The following is an 18,490-nucleotide window of genomic DNA, read 5'->3' on the forward strand; positions in this document are numbered from 1 at the left end:
ATCACCACTACATCACCCCCTCCCACATAGCTCGCAGCCGGCCCGGCTGCTAACAACAACCAACCGCGACGATAAAACGACAACCAACAAAAAAAAACCCCGTAACCCCCCCGAGTGTGCCCCGTAACATAACACAACAACAACAACAACAAGAATAACTATGTACAGATTGACAATGAACCCGAAAAGTCAACAATAACACGATACGAGCAAATTCGAAACGAACGCGCCCCACGTCCCTGCGACTACACGCAGTGACGAGGCGCTCCAACTGCCCCGACTCCTCACGAGGCAGGTCATGCAAAGTAGCACGACCTGGCGCGAGTCCGTCTGGCTGGTCCATCGTATGGGGCGGGACACTGACGACCGTCCGGCGGTTCCGGCTGCTCCAGACGGCGCGGAACGGGCCTGAAAGGGCCGGCCCCGCCGCGGAGATCCGGCCGCCGGTGATCGGCAGCTGTCAGTTCCGAGACACCTGGGAGCAGATCAGGCGAAAATACGTGTGGATCAGGCAGAGACATTTCCCCCTCTGGGTCGCCGGTCACGTCACACGCCCGGCCATCACGACACAAGGGGAGGCCATATGGAGGCGAGAACGGTTTCAGTCGGGAGGGGTGAACGTACCACCGGCGCTTTCCCCACTTTATCTGAACGCACTGGGGCCGTGCAACGCGCACGACCTCCACGGGTCCCCTCCACGGTCTCAACAATTTAGGCGACGTAGCCAAGGGTGCCTGAGGGCAATGCAGCCAGGCCCTGTCACCTGGTTTCCATTCGTGCATGGACACCTTCCGTGCCCGCAACCGTTCATTAGCAATTTGGCGAGCCCGCGAATTAAGCCGCGCGGCCTCCCTCGCCTCTGTCAGCTTGTGAATATTAAACTTAATATGTTCTGCCAAATTAGAATTAGTTCGTGGAGCGGACAGGCCAAGTTGCGTTTCTATTGGCGGGTCAGCTTCCCGACCGTACATCAAATAGAATGGGGAAAACCCCGTAGCTGCATGGGGGGCCATTCTATACGCGGCAAGGACTCCCGGGACCTGCAGGTCCCAATCTACATGTGCCTCGCACACCTGCTGGCACAGCATGGAAGTCAAGGTTTTGTGGAGTCTCTCCACCATCCCGTCAGTCTGCGGGTGGTACGGGGAGGTACGCACCTTCTTGGTACCCAACAGATCGCACACCTCTTGCAACAATTTACTCGAAAAATTTTTACCTTGGTCGGTCAGCAGGCGTTCGGGAGCCCCCTTGTCCAGGACATAGCCCTGGACGAAGGCATCCGTCACAGCCGCTGCCGACTGGTTAGCGAGAGGCCACGCCATAGGCCATCGGGTAAAGTATTCGACCCCCACTAACAAATATTTATTCCCTCTCGGCGTGACTGGGAAGGGCCCCAAAATATCGAATGCAACGAGCTCGTTGGTACGCGAGACCTGAATAGATTGCAGCGGTGGATTAGCTGCCACGGCCGGTGGTTTACGCCTGGCGCACTCAACGCACCCCTTCAGAATATGCACCACATCACTTCCCATTCCCGGCCAGTAATAGTCACGCTGAAGCAGGGCAAGCGTCTTGTTAACTCCCAAGTGCAAGAGGCGTTCGTGTGCCGCCAAGACAACCCTCCCCCTCACAGCGGAAGGCACCACGAGTGCGTTCCGCCGGGACAAACTGTCCCATTTCAATAACACGCCCCGCTCAAGTACATAGGAGCCGGTACGCTCCTGGTCCCCCTCGGGACCCCCAACCTTGCGGCGCAATGCTAGCAGCGAGCTGTCCGCCATCTGGAGGCGGCCCCATTCGCTGAGCGACAGCGAGAGCAGCGAGTCCCGACCCTGAGAGGCAGTGGAATCATCCCCGATCGGTGCGCCCGCTGTCGCAGCCAGTGCCCCCATCTCCCCCGCAAGCGTCGGTTTACAGCGCGCCGATCCCGACAAACACGCGCATTCATCACAAGGCAACAACCGCGACAAGCAATCGGCATTCGTGTGTCGCAACCCCTTACGGTACGTAGTCGTAAACTGATAGTCCTGGAGGACTTCCAACCAACGCGACAACTGGCCCGAGGGCTGGGCGACCCTCAATGAATACTGTAGCGCCGCGTGGTCCGTTCGGACTGTAAAGTGACGACCATAAAGATATGGCCTAAACTGCTGCACAAAAAAAACAATGGCAAGCAGCTCGCGACGGGTGACACAGTAGCGCTGCTCCGCCGGAGACAACACCCTACTACCGTAGGCGACAACTCTTTCGACACCCCCAACGACTTGGGATAGCACCCCCCCAATGCCCGTGTTGCTAGCATCCGTGTCCAGCAAAAAGGGACTGGCAAAATCGGGATAACACAAGGGTGGGGCACCCACCAAGGCGTCCCGGAGGGAGCGAAACGCGGCCTCCTCCTCCGGTCCCCATTTGAACTTCACTCCCTTCGCCGTTAGAGCGTGCAAGGGTTTTGCAATAGTGGCGAAGTGCTCAACGAACCGCCGATAATAAGAAGCAAACCCGATGAAACTACGCACGTCGGAAACGGACGTAGGTGTCGGCCACGAACCGACACAATCCGTCTTCGCGGGATCGGTGGAGATCCCCGAAGAATCGACAATGTGACCCAAGTATCTAACGGACCTACGAAGGAGGTGACATTTGGCCGGTTTAAATTTCAACTTAGCCGATCGCATCCGCAAGAACACCCCTCTCAATCGCCGGAGGTGTTCCTCAAACGTTTTACTGAAAACAATGACATCGTCCATATAAATCAAGCATGTATCCCACTGCAAGCCCGACAAAACCAGCTCCATAAGTCGCTGAAACGTCGCTGGAGAGGAGTGAAGTCCCATGGGTAACCGGTTAAACTGGAACAGCCCCCCTGGAGTCCGAAATGCTGTCTTAGGTTTCGACTCTTCGTCGAGCGGCAACTGCCAAAACCCCGATAACAAATCAAGAGTCGAAAAATATCGCGCACCAGACAATGCATCGAGGGACTCATCCATCCTGGGGAGCGGATACGCGTCAGCCACAGAGATCTTATTCAGGCGACGGAAATCAACGCAGAATCGCAGGGACCCGTCCTGCTTCTTAACCAGCACAATAGGCGCTCCCCACGGGCTAGAGGAGGGCGAAATAATATCGGCTTCTAGCATATCGTTAACAGCCGACTGAACATGTTCCTTCTCCACGGGACTCAGTCGGAAGGGATTTAGCCTGACCGGCGCCGCATCGCCCGTTTCAATGTGATGGTGCAACAAATCCGTGCACCCAATGTCATACTTATGTTTACTGAATACATCAGAGAATTCAATGAGCAACTCGCGCAGCGCACCCACCTGCGCCGCCGACAAATCGTCCGAGGCGGCGCATAGCGAATGGACCCACTCAAGGTCTTCCCTTGGCTCAACGTTCCGCGCGGGGCTCGAGCCCACCTGCGCAACCAACCCATCATCCACAGGGACCCGCGCCGCGTGAGCCAGCACGGTGCCCTGTGGAATGACAGCTGGCCGCGACCCCACTTCTGACACCAGATGAAGTATTGGAAAATGACGGCAGGAAACTCCTTGACGGGAACACACTTCTTTTATTAAATCTTGACTTGTAACAATACAACGCGTGGCCTCTCTTCTCACAATGCGCTTCTCTTGACTCTGGATTCTGTGCTGCCGGCTCTCTGTGCCTCGTGTAGACTCCGCGCCTCGGCTACACTCCTCTCTCGCCTCGTGTAGACTCTGTGCCTCTGCTACACTCTCCACTCGCCTCGTGTAGACTTTGCATCTCTCTCTGGCTACACCGTATGCATACTCGGCTCGTGTAGACCTTTCTCTCTCGCTGGCTACACCGTATGCATACTCGGCTCGTGTAGACCTTTCTCTCTCGCTGGCTACACACTATACATTACTCAGCTCGTGTAGACCTTTCTCTCTCGCTGGCTACACACTATACATTACTCAGCTCGTGTAGACCTTTCTCTCTCGCTGGCTACACACTATACATTACTCAGCTCGTGTAGACCTTTCTCTCTCGCTGGCTACACACTATACATTACTCAGCTCGTGTAGACCTTTCTCTCTCGCTGGCTACACACTATACCTTACTCTCCTCTACTCTCCATTACTCTCCTCTCCGGGCTCTATCTCTGCACCTTCGTCTTCATTCTTAGATGGTTCCACTTCTGCCCCCTGCTCCTCTGTGCATCACCTTATATACCCCTTCTTCCCGGGAGACGGAGCGGATGCGGACCTCAACGTCGGCACCGCTCCTCAGTTACCCAATCCCCACGCGCTATCCCTACGATCCGGTTCCGCTCAGCGCGTGTTTCCACTCCCCGACCAATCACACCGCGCTGCTACCCGATCACTCCCTCTGGGCGCGTCACCGGCACACAGCCAATCAGCAGCACTACCCCCCACCCGCGCACTGACGCCTGCTCCTCCCCGTCAGTGCGCGTCACCACACACACACCCGTACATACGCGCTGGCACACGACATATACACCCAGCGCGTATCACCACTACACATTTAATAAAAGTGTGTTTTTAAATACGTTTTTTAAAATATTATTTATTAAATGGAGGCCACGGACTGCGCCACAGAGCTTTTAGCGGTAAACAAGGCACCGTATTTACCGTGTAATACTTCACGCTACCTTTACCCTACCGGGTAATTCTTCTGAGCTACCTTTACCCTACCCTTTACCTTACCCCTTGGCATGTCGACACCTTTACCCTTTACCTTTACCCTTTTACCCGGTAAAAAGGGTAAATTACCTTACCTTGCCGAGGCCTACCTTGTGGGTAGTTTTCTGTCGTCACCTTTTTGTTGACGCTGGTGCCACGATAGCCTTGTGGAATTACTTCCGCTGGCTCGGGGCCAGTGGCGTCACTAGGGGGGTGCGGGGGGGGGCCGCACCGGGTGACACCATCAGAAGGGGTGACACCAAAATGACTGTCTATACAATTTCTGTGCAGTGTTTCAACAGAAATGTATTTTTTTTTATATATAAAAAAAAATATCCCTGTAGTTAGTTATAACAACAGAAACATTTTTCGTAAGCCCAGCTTACATGTACTGTATCAATATACCTACAGGGCTAAAACTCTATGCTAATTTTATTTTTGAACCTTCTAATGTGGTCAGAGGTGTCATTATTAACCAATTACAATGACGCTTCGAATCACGTGGTTTCGTCTGCACGCGCTACAAATACGCGCTGGTCGTGTTTTTATAGTCGCTGATTTTGTCAAGTTTTCTGGTGTTTTAGCTACAATATTGTGGTAATTAGTATTTGTGAACATATATGAATAACTTTTTTGAGAATGAAGTAGCAATTAAAGGAAAAGGATAAAAATCTAAAAAGGCTTCCGTTCCGTTACTAATAATGTTGTAATAATGTTGTAATTCAATGTAGAAAGATTTTACTAAACAATGTTGTTGGTTTCGATTTAAAGCTTTCGTGACTGCAGGGATTCATCTTCTTGGTTCTTTCGGTAAAGTCACGTAGAAGAGAAGTAATAAAATAATAAAAATAAAACATAATAAAATGAAATAATTCTCACGACACTACCAAGCTAGGAGCTTATATCTAAACTGGGTTGGAGGTGGAAGAGCGCCTTAACAAAAAGAATGTGCATATGAAGAGGAATTTTGCATATTCATGGCAAATGCGTAGGAGGTGGGCGGGGGGGGTTTCAAAGTCATATTATGCCCATGCATTATGCAGGATCAACAGCACCAAGGGGGGGTGCAGGGAGTAGCATTAACAAAGGAAAGGAATCATTAACATTCAAAGTCATATTATGCCCATGCATTATGCAGGATCAACAGCACCAAGGGGGGGTGCAGGGAGTAGCATTAACAAAGGAAAGGAATCATTAACATTCCTTTCCTTTGTTAATGCTACTCCCTGCACCCCCTCTTGGTGCAAAGGAAAGGAATGTTAATGATTCCTTTCCTTTGTTAATGCTACTCCCTGCACCCCCCCTTGGTGCTGTTGATCCTGCATAATGCATGGGCATAATATGACTTTGAAACCCCCCCCACCCACCTCCTACGCATTTGCCATGAATATGCAAAATTCCTCTTCATATGCACATTCTTTTTGTTAAGGCGCTCTTCCACCTCCAACCCAGTTTAGATATAAGCTCCTAGCTTGGTAGTGTCTCATTCTTCACCTGAAGACGGCTGCTTGCGTTGTAGCCGAAACGTCGTGAGAATTATTTCATTTTATTATGTTTTATTTTTATTATTTTATTACTTCCCTTCTACGTGACTTTACCGAAAGAACCAAGAAGAATGTTGTTGGTATTCATATAATCTAAGAAACATTACATTTAAGCAATTTACAACTATATCACGTATTAGTCTATGATTAAAATTATTAATAAACTTACACGTAGAACAATTTTTGATTATATAACTATTTGATAACTAAATAGAGAAATTGACAATTGAAAACATGAAGTGGGGGGAATTGCTACATTTCTTGATACATGTTGAGAAATATAACTTAAATCTTAAATTCATTTTTTTATTTTAGTCTTTTTAAATTTTCTTTAAAAACATCACTGTCTTGCAAATATATATCTGATTTTAACGTAGTTCTTAAATGTTTTTACGTTTTTTACTTCGAATTATATTGTTTTCTTACCGAATTTTCCCTTTAACCACGTTAAACTACGTAAAAGTAAAAACATTTAGGCTGTACGTATGATATTGTAATTTAAAGATGTAATTTTTATTTTGTTGGTTGTTTACGTCACTACCATTGCCATTGCATTCAGTGATATATGGGAATTACGATTTACGATTAACATTAGTACAAAAAACATTACTAAGGATTCTGTATGGTCTAGTATGGGCAGATGTCCATGGAGGGTGACACCATGAGTCACCACACTGGGTGACTGCAACCCTAGTGACGCCACTGCTCAGGGCTACTACAGAAGATGTGCGCCACCCCAACTCATTTTATTTGGTTAATGCAGAGTACATAGCGACAAAGTCATCTCTACTTCTCAGTTGCTCTAAACCAGCACTAATATGAACAGAATCCATCCAAACGACATAAGCTAGCGAGCTAATGAAAATGGATGTGAATATGCATGCTTATCTAATGCACTTTGCCACCGTCTGGCTCTACGTTGTTACATTACATACGACTTCTGTGCTATTTTCAGGACTTGGGTCTCGAGTGTTTCACGTTGGCAAACGCTGACTATTGTGCACCTCGAGTAAAATTAAGGGATACATGTGATTTTGTACGTGGACATACCAAAAAAAAAACGTTGAATATGAGAGGTTGGAAAAGAGGGGGTGGTCCGGTGGTACGGGCTTTGCAGCCTTGAGGACGCTTTTTTGCCCGATTTGTATCGTGGTGGTCCAGTGGAAGGAGGGAGGGGGTGAGCCACTGCCAGATGCTTCCAGAGTGGCACTGCGAATACTTTGAATATATTTATCAGTGGTTGCCCTATATAGGAACTAAACCTTGCCCAGGATTGTGGCTCAAGGACACATGCAGATATATAATCGCGGCCACGTGTAAATTTGAGCAACAAAACTCTTCGTGATTTTTTTGTAATATAAATATTTTCACGGTAGTTCTGCAATAGATAAGTTGTACCATGCTATCGGAATGTGGAATTTCCATTCCTGGCTATTCGGCACCAACGGATCATGAATGCTGTCCCACGCTTACTTGAGCATGGAGACATATTCACCCCCTGACTCTCTTCCTAGCGTAGACCAGGAAAGGCTATGGCATACGTGGTCCTAATGAGATGGATTTGAGAAAATTAAAAATTTCTGGAGTGACCGTGAAAGAAACCCTTGTGGTGGGAGCAGCTGGTGGAAGCCAACTAGGGCTATTGTTTGTCCCAGTGGGCCTAGAGGGTTTAATTAGCTCATGAGGATCACTCTTCTTTTTTTAATGCCATGGTATACGTAGAATTATGCAACGTGTGTGTATAATATAAATGTCAAATGAGTGTGGGGCCATCGCTCCTGAGCCAGCGGTGGAAATTGTAGCTTGACATCGTGATGGCCCTTCTCTCTGTCGGACATCCGTCGTCGACTTCCCGCCAAGCATTTTTCCACGTCGACCTCCCATCGGAGTTTAAACTCTCAACTTTGTGACGACCATCCGCCCTCGCGGAATTGTAAAATGGACGGATTGACTCTGTATCCAGTGACATCACACGCTTCCCGACCGGTGATGGTTTTTTTGGTGCATTGTATTTAAACAAGGTCGTAATTCTGCCTCACGCCTGCCAGTGAGGTTAGGTTATATTCCCCCTCCGATCCCGCACGGAGGAAAATGTTTGAAAAATCCCCACGTTTACCTCAGGGCCCCTGTGCACAGTGAGCCGTGTGCTCCAACCTCACGTGCAAGGACACATTTTCCTTATAATGCCACCCGAAGTGCCATTCAAACACTGCGCACAGGGCTGTCAGAAATCAGGACGTAGTGATCCAGTGTGATAGGAATTAAATGGAATTAAACGGATCACATAATGAATGGGAGCCCTATTGACCCAATTCATTTTAATTCTTGAAATTAAATTTTTTCATATGCTGGCATGTACTCAGCCAAAATGGCAGGCATAGAAGTAGGTCATATTATTATAGTTATAAGATACATACTCTATACATTTTAGAATATAGGCTCATTGTACAGCCTGGGTTATGGGAAATTTACTGAGCCTGCTCTCCAGACTGTGCACTCTGAAAACTATGAACACATTCACGACTGGGAGCAATGCATCAGAGCCAACACACCCTGCCATCACTTCCTTCCTCATGCCAATTTCAACAAAAGCTCATCTCCAAACCCTGCTCCTGCAGTGCCTTAGCATCTCGGGGTCTTCCTCTAAGTTGCTGACCTCTTGCTGTCTTGGCCACTTATGGAATAAAAATAATGACGCGCGCACACGGTGAATTTCGAGAAAGAGGCTCGGATGTGCCCCGTTGGCCCGATTCTCCCATCACTCCTCGCATGTCACGTGACTACCATGCGGAATATCCTGCATATTTAAATTCTCAGCGTTTCTTTTGCGAGCACCGTGATTCAATTTGTTGTGGCCATATTATTTCTGATAGCAGCAGAACAATGATAACCCATTGGCATCCTTGCCAGACTGATCACTCTTGTGTTACTACCCTTGGTTCTTTCTAGCCTACATGCACTTTTCTGTCTAAGCTTCTCATCATTTACAGAAATTGTTGTAATTGATTTAAGAAAGCAATAGTTAATCAAATAGGTAAACTATCTGTATCATTACCAAAATAAAATTACATTCGGTTAGTTGAACCACGTGGGCGAGTGGGTTGCATGATTGCGAGAAGTTAACTCCCTCGCCTGGTATGTAGAACGTCGTGGGTTCAATCCCGACCCCTGGCGCCTGTATATTCAGAGTTGGCATGTTCTCTCTCCCCGTGGTAGCATGGATTTTTCTCCGGGTCCTCCGGTTTTTCCCTCCACATTTAGAATCAACATGCGTTGAAAGTGTTTGGCTGCTATTGATGTCCACTTGATTAGCCACTTCGTTGAGCTATCGTTTGTGGCCAGATTACTTCTGAAAAAGAGCTATTAAAAAAAATAGTTTTAGGGTCTTGCGAATCACTGTCTTAGAATTTGATTAAATAATACAAACCCTGCCTCAGCTTATCAGTCTCATTAATGGTTTATCTTGTTCTAACAAATTCCATTGGGTTCCCATTAATTAGGCGAGAGCCATATTCCCCGTTGTTTGTTTTATGGCCACACCATGAAGCTAAAACTCAGGATTTGAATTTTTTAACAAGTATTTGGTCCAGAGGACATATCGGTATAACGACTAAAGGTTACTTCATTTTTTCCACATTGAACCACATACCCGTTCCCCTTTCAACGACTGCAGTTACTATTTTCCTTATTTATTTCCTGGCTGGGGTAGTGTTGTAGATACTTACAGCGTGGTGTCACATCACCCACTGGTGAAGGTTAAACTTTTAGAGCTAGATTCACATTTTTGTTTCATTAAATCGCCGAACACATTGTTGTAGCAGTCTGCCACATTGCTGTTCCTGGAGACATTGCCGCATTTTTCCAAAAAGCAGATATATAAAGGGAACATTTTTCAACACGTGAATCTTGCCATGACAGTTGGTGATTTGTAAACTTCAGCAACGACGAATATAAATGCCCATTATGGTCAGGCCTTTCCCTGTTAACGTGTGATTCATGCAATCATCGCTTAATTGATTAAGTGCTTTTCTGGCCAGTGTTTGTCTCGGCTGAGTGATATGCTTAATGTTGCTTGATTAGGGAAGGTTATTATCATGTACGGTACATGCGTTTGGTAAAGGTACGTCACGAAGAGTTTGAGTGCAGGTACAGGGAACATCCTTTCACTTACCTAATCGTCACCAGCAATTAGTGTCACTGCATAACAAAGCAAGCGGTTGAAAGGGCCTTCATTACAATTGATAGCGTTTGTGATTCACGGCATTTACAGTCATACATTTCGGTCCGCGTAGAAGAGGAGGCCAAATCCTCTCTTGAGGGCCTTTTCTGCTAGCAGTGGCCTGAGCAAAGCTACTGCAGTGCTGCTCTTTTACATTCAGGGCAAGGGGAGTGTCCCCTGGCTCAAGGAAGTGAGGCGGCAGTGCTCTTCACTATTACCAGCCCCAGGTTTAGTGTCAGATATTCGACATTCCTATGGCAGGGACCAGTCTGCGTATAGGTTCATCTGCCATTGACTTCTCGCCCTTAGATGTTTCGTAGTTGTCTCAGTCAAAAATAAAATACAATTTGAGTACAGCATGACAAACGACGCTCCATTTTAAAGAGTTTATTACTTTCACGATTTGTAGTCTCAGAGGCTGTTTATCAGGGTGTGACTGTGTGTTTTGCAGAAGCTTAATTATTGCGGAGACGTTTTGAGTTTTCGACTTGACATTTCAATGTCATTCCTTTGACTCCTCTGCACAGAAATAGTCTCAGAACTCATAACCAAAGTTCTGTGCTCTGACAATCAATCAATCCTTTATTTTAAGTGGCAATATCGCCCTCAGTAAAGTAGGCATCAGTGCACATTAAAGCAGCACGGACATTGTACCGGGGGCACAGAGCAACAGGAATGAAAAAAAGAAACCCATCACGACCTCAGTTTTTGGACCCTTCTGTAATCTTCCACTGGAGGCTTTCATAACTATGAGTCAATAATCCTGTAAAAATGTGAAAAGTACACTCTGTCCTGTCTGTCAAAGATATGTTTAGAAGTGGAACGGTACACTGGAACACTCATGCCGGGTATATATTCATATATATTTAAAAATACTTGCAGAAAACCAAGGAGATTGACTTGTACAAGCTGTCACTATATCGTTTTTGTCACAAAGTATAGCTGTATCACTAATCTGGCTAAGAAGGCATCAAAGAAGTTGTCTTCTTTCCTGTGCCAAAGCCTTCTTTTTTTTTACTCTGGAAATTTCTAATGCTATGAAAATCATACATTTAGTCAAAGTTGGGATCCTGTTTTCATGTCTGGGGTGGAGTGTACTTAGTGACTACCTCACACTCTACTCGATATAATTCAACTTCAAGCAGTCCAGGGTGATTGATGATCCAGGACTCACTGAATCACTCCAGCCACTTGCCCACGGTAATTAATCAGTCATCTCCTTATCACTGTCCTTTCTCGACTTCCATGGTTACTGTTCCCATGAACTGCACTCGTTGATTCTAACTTGCATGTCGAGGGCCTCTGTCTGCCAGACAGACTGTTTCAGCCACGCTGTGTGCACCCACCCAGCAGATCAGCACCCTTCTCTTTCTGCTTCATTCCTAGTACACCTCGGCTTTGAATTTCCTTCCGTCATCTTTTAAAAAATATATATATACCAAATGCATACAATATCCATGCTTAATTCAAGAAATGTATTAATGCTTATCCATTACAATTTCAATATTGCTACAAAATGGGACGTTTTTTCCCATTATCAAAGTATGAAAAAATAAAAATGGATTTTGCCCTTTCTGTAAATAAAGCAGGTGTTAAGATGTTCAAATACGAAATAGAAACCTTTTGCAAGGAATCAAGTCTGCATGTGTTGGCGTGTGCAGTAATTGGCCGCTTGCGCACAAGCGCTTCCACGTCCATCGCCCACCCTTTTGGCCTCGCCCCCCCTCCCTCCCGATACGTTCCTTTCATTGGCTACCATAGTCTGATGAGCTCCCCCCTCCCTCTCCCTCCCCCCTCCCTCTCCCTCCCCCCTCAACTCGCTTTTAAGGGATTGCATCTTGAATCATTGCCTCACTTGATACAGCTAATCTGGCTGTGACGGTCCCACCTGATGACGGAGACTTGTGTTGCCTCCGAAACGTCGTGATTTTTGTTTTTATTTTATTTTACTTTCTACGTGACTTTACCGAAAAAACCTGAGAAGATGATTCCTTGCAGTCACGAAAGCTTCAAATCTAGAATCCACACGTACTTGCAGTAAACATGCAAACATCCGCTGATCATTATTTCATATATCCATTGTCTTTGAAAGTGATTGGCCTACACTAGACAGCCTTAGTTAGGGCCTAGTCTCACCAGTGTCAGACCAGAGAACGGCAAAAGGCGAACAGCACGAAGACAATGCCACTATCAGAGCAATGGCGAACCCAGGATTTTCAGGTAGGGGGGGCAACCCCTCCAGCAATGCAAATTGATAGGTGCTGTTAGTAAGTAAGGACTTTGTCCCTTTGCTTTTTATTCGACGCGTGTGCGGCGATGGCGCAGCCATCGATCGAGGGTCGAATTCGAACCGCGTTGTGTGATCGGCATCGCGCTCGCTGAAGGTGTTTGCCTTCAGGGAAATCGTGTACTGTATACGCAACTGCGCACAATTCTGTGAGTCACTTATAACTGCTTTGCCGTTACTTATTGCCAATTATCGACTCAGACTATTGTCCTATCATCTCATAGACTCCCTGGCACGTAATAATATGCTACACTATTGCAGTGGGGGTCGCAAAATGCCGATTTATTACTAATAAACCCCAATGATCCGATCGAAATGTGTATCAAAGCATTTATAGTTCGGGGTGAGCGGCTACAAAATGGATCAAGTATAAAAAAAAATAAGAATAAATTTTACCCTTTCTGGCAATAAAACGGGCGTTAAAGACGTGCAAACACCAAATAGAAACCTTTTTCAAGGAATCAAGTCTGCATTAACCACACATATATATAGCTGTGGTGTAGTTCATTTACATAAACATATTAAACATATCAGATCTTATAGCCACCATCAAAGTCTCACCCATGAGGATCTCCTCCGACTTTTAAAGCAAAACTTTTTAAAAGCAAAGTAAACCACGCTGTTATCCCGAGGGAGATTTAAAAGCCCACAGTTAATTAGTGTTTTCACATGTTTGGATAATCCAGGGCTTGTGGTTGCGGCCCTTGCGCAGTGTCATTGGGGATTACGTCCTGCGGTTACTGCATCTGGCCAAAAGCCTCATTCTATAAACCATGCGGGTTTACGAAATGGCAGCTCCAAACTAACATTGCACTGTTTGTTTTCAACTGCTTGTGTTTGCTTTTTTTTTACTTACACGTGCAGAGTGTTGTTGGTCTTAATGCGAATACATAATCAGATAAAGTAATAAAAATCGCCCTGAATTTTTTTACATGGGCTGCACATCATGTATAGTCGTCGTTGAAGTTGGGCAAATCCCTCAGCTCGACATTAAATTACTTGTCACCGCGAATTAGCAAGAGGAAAGCGAGGGCATGGGAGCACGCAAATTGCAGTGCACTGCGACGTGTTGTCAGGTTGTACCGTGAGTGTTATTCAGCGTGATGTCCGACGTTTCGCTGCACGAGCTCCTTCAGGGTCTGCAGAAGTTTTCAGGAACGACATTACGCACAACGACAAGCGGCGCAATCCGAAAACGCATCAGAGAGTTATCCAGCAGAACTGTGAAAACCTAAACTTTAGGATAAATTATCTAAATGATTGTCCTGATAATTGATTACATTTAGTAAAAGTCAGTTATTGTGATAAGGTCTGAGCAACTACTGATTGAGCCAATTCCGTCCAATATCATCTTAGAAGCCCTACTTGTAATATCTCTATTAGGGAAAACATTTTTTTGCATTTCTGCCACTTTCTAAAAAAAAACCTCCACTTCATAGGATCATGGCCAAGAATGTGTTGTGGCTGGTGCCTTTTGATGCCATCACGACTGGGCCATAGCCTCCTCCGCCACTCTTTTGCCAGATTTTTTTCACTGTTGCCCTTCACCTCTGCACACCACTCAAATGTCTGCCGATGCCAACCTGCCCATTTTCCTTCCAGCACGCAGGGCCCCACCCCGTTGCAGTCTTCCTTTTCCTGATTTTCGTCTGCAGTTCTTGACTTTCCAAGTTCGGAGTCCGAACTTCAAATTTGCTTTTACACTCTTCTGGTACAAAACCTACACATTATTTGGTGATTATTGCATTGGCAGTGGTCCACAAAGCACAGATAGCAAAAACTAAAAAAAACGCAACACGTTCATAAATAACACTGCCTTAAAAATAAAAAGTCTGTCATAGACAACATTTCGGGCAGCAACCCTCCCTTCAGCGCATACGGAGGCCAGAGAGGTGACCTCTTCTTGTGGTGTGAAGAAGGACCGTTGCCCCAAAACCTCGGATCTGCCCTAAAATATTTCAGACATTTTTTTTTTATACAAAATTGTAGCAGTTGCGTCTCTCATCATATAGCAAAGTTTATTCATTTGTTCAATACTTAGCTCAGTGGGTAAATTTAGGAGATTAGCTTCATAGCACTGACATGCAGTTGTAAACAGTGCTTAATCATGCTGACACTTCACTGCTATATGTGCATGTACGATAAACGTCTTGTCAAGTGCAAGCGTTGAAACTGGACAGGGACATCGATGTTACTTTTCTTGCAGGAAAGCCAACTTCACGATCGTACGTGCACTTTAGGAAACAAAAAAAGTTTTTTTTAGTTTTACTCTTGCGGAACTTCCAGGCTGAAAATCTCTTCGAAGACTTGCTTGCTATAACAACTCTGTGCTCTTATTCTCTCTCGCTATTGTGCACCATTGTCTACGTGTTATGCTACATGGGAATAAGTGGTTAAATATTTCCGCCAAGTTTTTCATTGTTAAAACAATCTGGGGCACTTTTTGCTCCCCGAGAGACAATTGTTGAGGCCCAAACATCAATATTCCATTATATTAGAACTTACGCTTTTGAGAATCACAGTCTCTAAGACGGGTCAAAGAGTCCACCGGCTCCAATGATCGTTATTTGACGGTGCTCATCTCCATTGATGGCGTAGAGCCATCAGTGTTAACCACCAGTCAAAGGCTTAAGCTCAAGAGTGCATTAACGCAGACGAATGCAGAACTTTAACAGTTACAATGGCGAATATTTGTACACGTTTGTAGTCCATGACAAGGAATAGGAGGGCACTTCTGTTGCTCCAATCATTTTAAGTCTCTTATTATGTGTGGTTGTGCATGTGTAAGTGTGCACGTGCACCAGGGTTACCACCTCCGATACTCGACATTGCGCTTGTATCACGGTGAAGACTATCTCACGACACCGCAAAAGGGGAAAAGTATACATGTAGAGTACGTGCGTTGTATCGAGTGGCGTATTATTACGCAACTGATAAACAGATCTCCCAGGACAGCTACCACGAATAGAGAATGTATAGGGAAAATGAGACCCTGTGACATTCCTAGTGTACACAGGCGTGTGTGTGTGTCTGTAGAATGCAGCCGAGCGTTAGTGTAATGGTTGACCCGCTGCGCTACGAACCCGGTGACCTGAGTTCGATTCCTGCTCACAGCCAACACCAGTGACAATTATCTGAATCGGACCTGGGCCTCCCCGAGGTCGACTCGGCCTCAAATGAGTACATGGTGTGATGTGTCAACATCGCCACGAGGGAGATAAAGGTGGCCAGACGTGATGTCGGCCACACACCACCTCGTGTGCTGTGCTGGCCTTCATAGGTGCTCGTTAACAGCACTTGCCCCAACAGTCCATTAAGGCTATATGGGGGGTCTTTGTAGACTGAAGGCGTAGTGGATATTTTCTGTACGTCAGCTTAACCTGGCCTGTGGCCCCGGCCCTCGAGTTTAACTTCGCTGTAACTCAGCGGTTCTCAGCCTTTGGGGGTACCGGCCCCCCTTGGGTGAATGTCGAAAACAGTCTCAGAGGGGTCGCGGGTTGTGGCATTGATGCCATGCAGGATCAATCTTTAACTTGCGCGGGGAACATCAGCGCCACGTTGAGCACGGTTGGCTACCTACGGTGCAAAAGAAGTTCAATGTACATCGTCGCGACAAAACTCGGAAATAGACAAGGCGATACGAACGCCTTGCTAGCACCGCATTGAGCATTGATCAGCGTTGTGGACGCGACTTCTGCCACTCGTGACATTGAAAGCTTAAATGCAGATCAATATTGTATTATTATTCATGACTTGCTTACCTTTTCTCTATTTTGGATGTAGGTTGAACGTCTTTCGCACCATATGTAGCCAACCATGCTAATCGGATAGGAGGTACACTCCTATCGTTTGTTTGTTGGTGTAACTTGCTGACCTCGTGCCCTTTACTGGACATCTGTGTAAAAAGAGCTTCATAGCTCATCGGATTCCTTCTCCTGCAGTTCAAATAAAGATTCCGTTTCTGCTCGTACCTACCATGTGTGCTTTGCTTCTAGACCTTCGACAAATGCTTCCTGGGATCATCAGAGACGGCCGATGCGAACCGGGTCTTCTGCGGGCAGCTGGGCGCTGTGTTTGTGTTCAGCGAGGCGCTCAACCCAGCACAGATATTCGCCATCCACCAGCTGGGGCCCGGGTACAAGGTAACCGCGCGTCTCCCCTTCTCCTCACCCTGTCTCCTTCTCCCCCAGACCTCGCTCCTTCAACGTTCAGCTCCCCCTTCCCAGGTCTAAGTGCAACACGTGCTGTGTCGTCCGTCCGCGACCCCTTCGTGAATATTGCTTTGGGGTGGTGGCGCGGCCCAGCGGAGATTGGCGGCACGAATCCGGCAGGCTGCCCTGGTCATTACTGGGGGTGTATTAACCATAAGCGTTATTCGAAACGCGAAGGCCGTTGTGTATCGGCATTGGGGTACATGTTTGCCGAGTCGTAGGAACATCCGGGAAATTACTAAATTGGGAAAACGCAGAGCAGCATCGCCGCCTTTCCTGTGAAGTTGGTGCAGACCGCATTCGTGACAGCCTCGAGCTGTAACAACGGTGCGGATACCAAATGTGTGCCCGCAGCCTGCGTCGAAAGAAAGAGGCGGCAGCAGACGCCGCACATGGCGGTCGTGATACGAACCCTAAAATCAGAACGTAGGATGGACAAATATGTTGCAGAAGAACAATATAACATACCTGGTGAAGTAGGAGGTGTTGGATTGTTTAATATTGCACGTCTGTGTTTAAAGCAAATGGAAAATAAATGTTTGACCTTTGAATGTGGTTAATTCAGAGGATGCTCGTGATTTTATGGCAGAACTGTATGTAGATATGTATGTTGACTTTCTTTCGCACTGTACATATGCAACCTTGCTAATCGGAGTTGCTTAATAGTGTGACCAACTTTAAAGTTAGTTTGCAGATTTGATGAGGAAGAGAAGGTTGTGGCTGGGGGGGACGCGTGCATTGTGGAAGAAGGCAGGTGACTGAGGCAGGCATTGTACTGGGCATGCACATATTAGTAACTCGGGGTAAAGCCAACAGCCAACTCTATTGCGCAGACGTTGGGGATTGCGTGTTGAATGCACAACAGCCAAAGATCTGAAGTTAATGCCGAGGTGTTGTGACATCCGCAGCGATGGTCGTCATGACCTCTTGATCTTGACCCAACATAGAATTCTGTAATGTCCAACATTATCACTCCCCACTGTCTCCGTCTTGCTCAAGCTGTGCGTCTCCTCCATGTCTCTTTCATTGGCTCCTTTGTCCCCTCCCCTTTCTGTGTTGTTCCATCCTTCCCTCATTACATCTGTTCTCTCCCTTAAACTGCCTCTCGCAGTCTTCCTCGGCTGTGCTTCATCCTTGCCTATTTCCTCTCCTCTCCATCTGCTCAGTACTTGCTCATTGAGGTGCCTGTCCAATTCTCTTTAATCTCTCTCCCCAGCACTCTCCTTTTCTCTGCTCCCCCGCCCTCCATCCCTCCCAGGCCGTAATTGGCTCGTACTGCACGCAAACTCTAACCAATTGCACCAAGGCTGCGTTCTGACCGCGTATACGTCCCCTTGCCATGCACGGATTGCCGATCCACTTGTATTAACGTCAAAACAAGTGACGCCATGTTAACCACCTCTGATAAAGCCTCATTTGCCAACGTGTCAAACCGCACTCGGGGGGGAACCCCTCGCCGTGCACTCGCTCGCTCAGTTGCTTGGGTGCACCGCAAACTGTAGGAAAAGAATGCTTCTTTATCTTTTGACTGCACGACCTGTTGTCAATGTGACCTCTGTCTAGAA

The 18,490-nt window shown here is 46.8% G+C and overlaps 1 protein-coding gene across 1 annotated transcript in view; it reads left to right on the forward strand.

The window, feature by feature from the left end:
• LOC144723968 (neurobeachin-like) overlaps nucleotides 1-18,490 on the forward strand; it is a 518,054-nt gene that overhangs the window by 169,068 nt on the left and 330,496 nt on the right. Inside the window, exon 8 of the mRNA XM_078602770.1 lies at nucleotides 16,710-16,856. Within this exon, the coding sequence (XP_078458896.1) occupies nucleotides 16,710-16,856 (147 nt within the window). The remainder of the gene's footprint in view (nucleotides 1-16,709; nucleotides 16,857-18,490) is intronic.

The sequence above is a fragment of the Lampetra planeri genome, chromosome 19 (genome assembly GCF_965212315.1).
Source record: "Lampetra planeri chromosome 19, kcLamPlan1.2.h2, whole genome shotgun sequence".
Taxonomy (NCBI): Eukaryota; Metazoa; Chordata; class Hyperoartia; order Petromyzontiformes; family Petromyzontidae; genus Lampetra; species Lampetra planeri.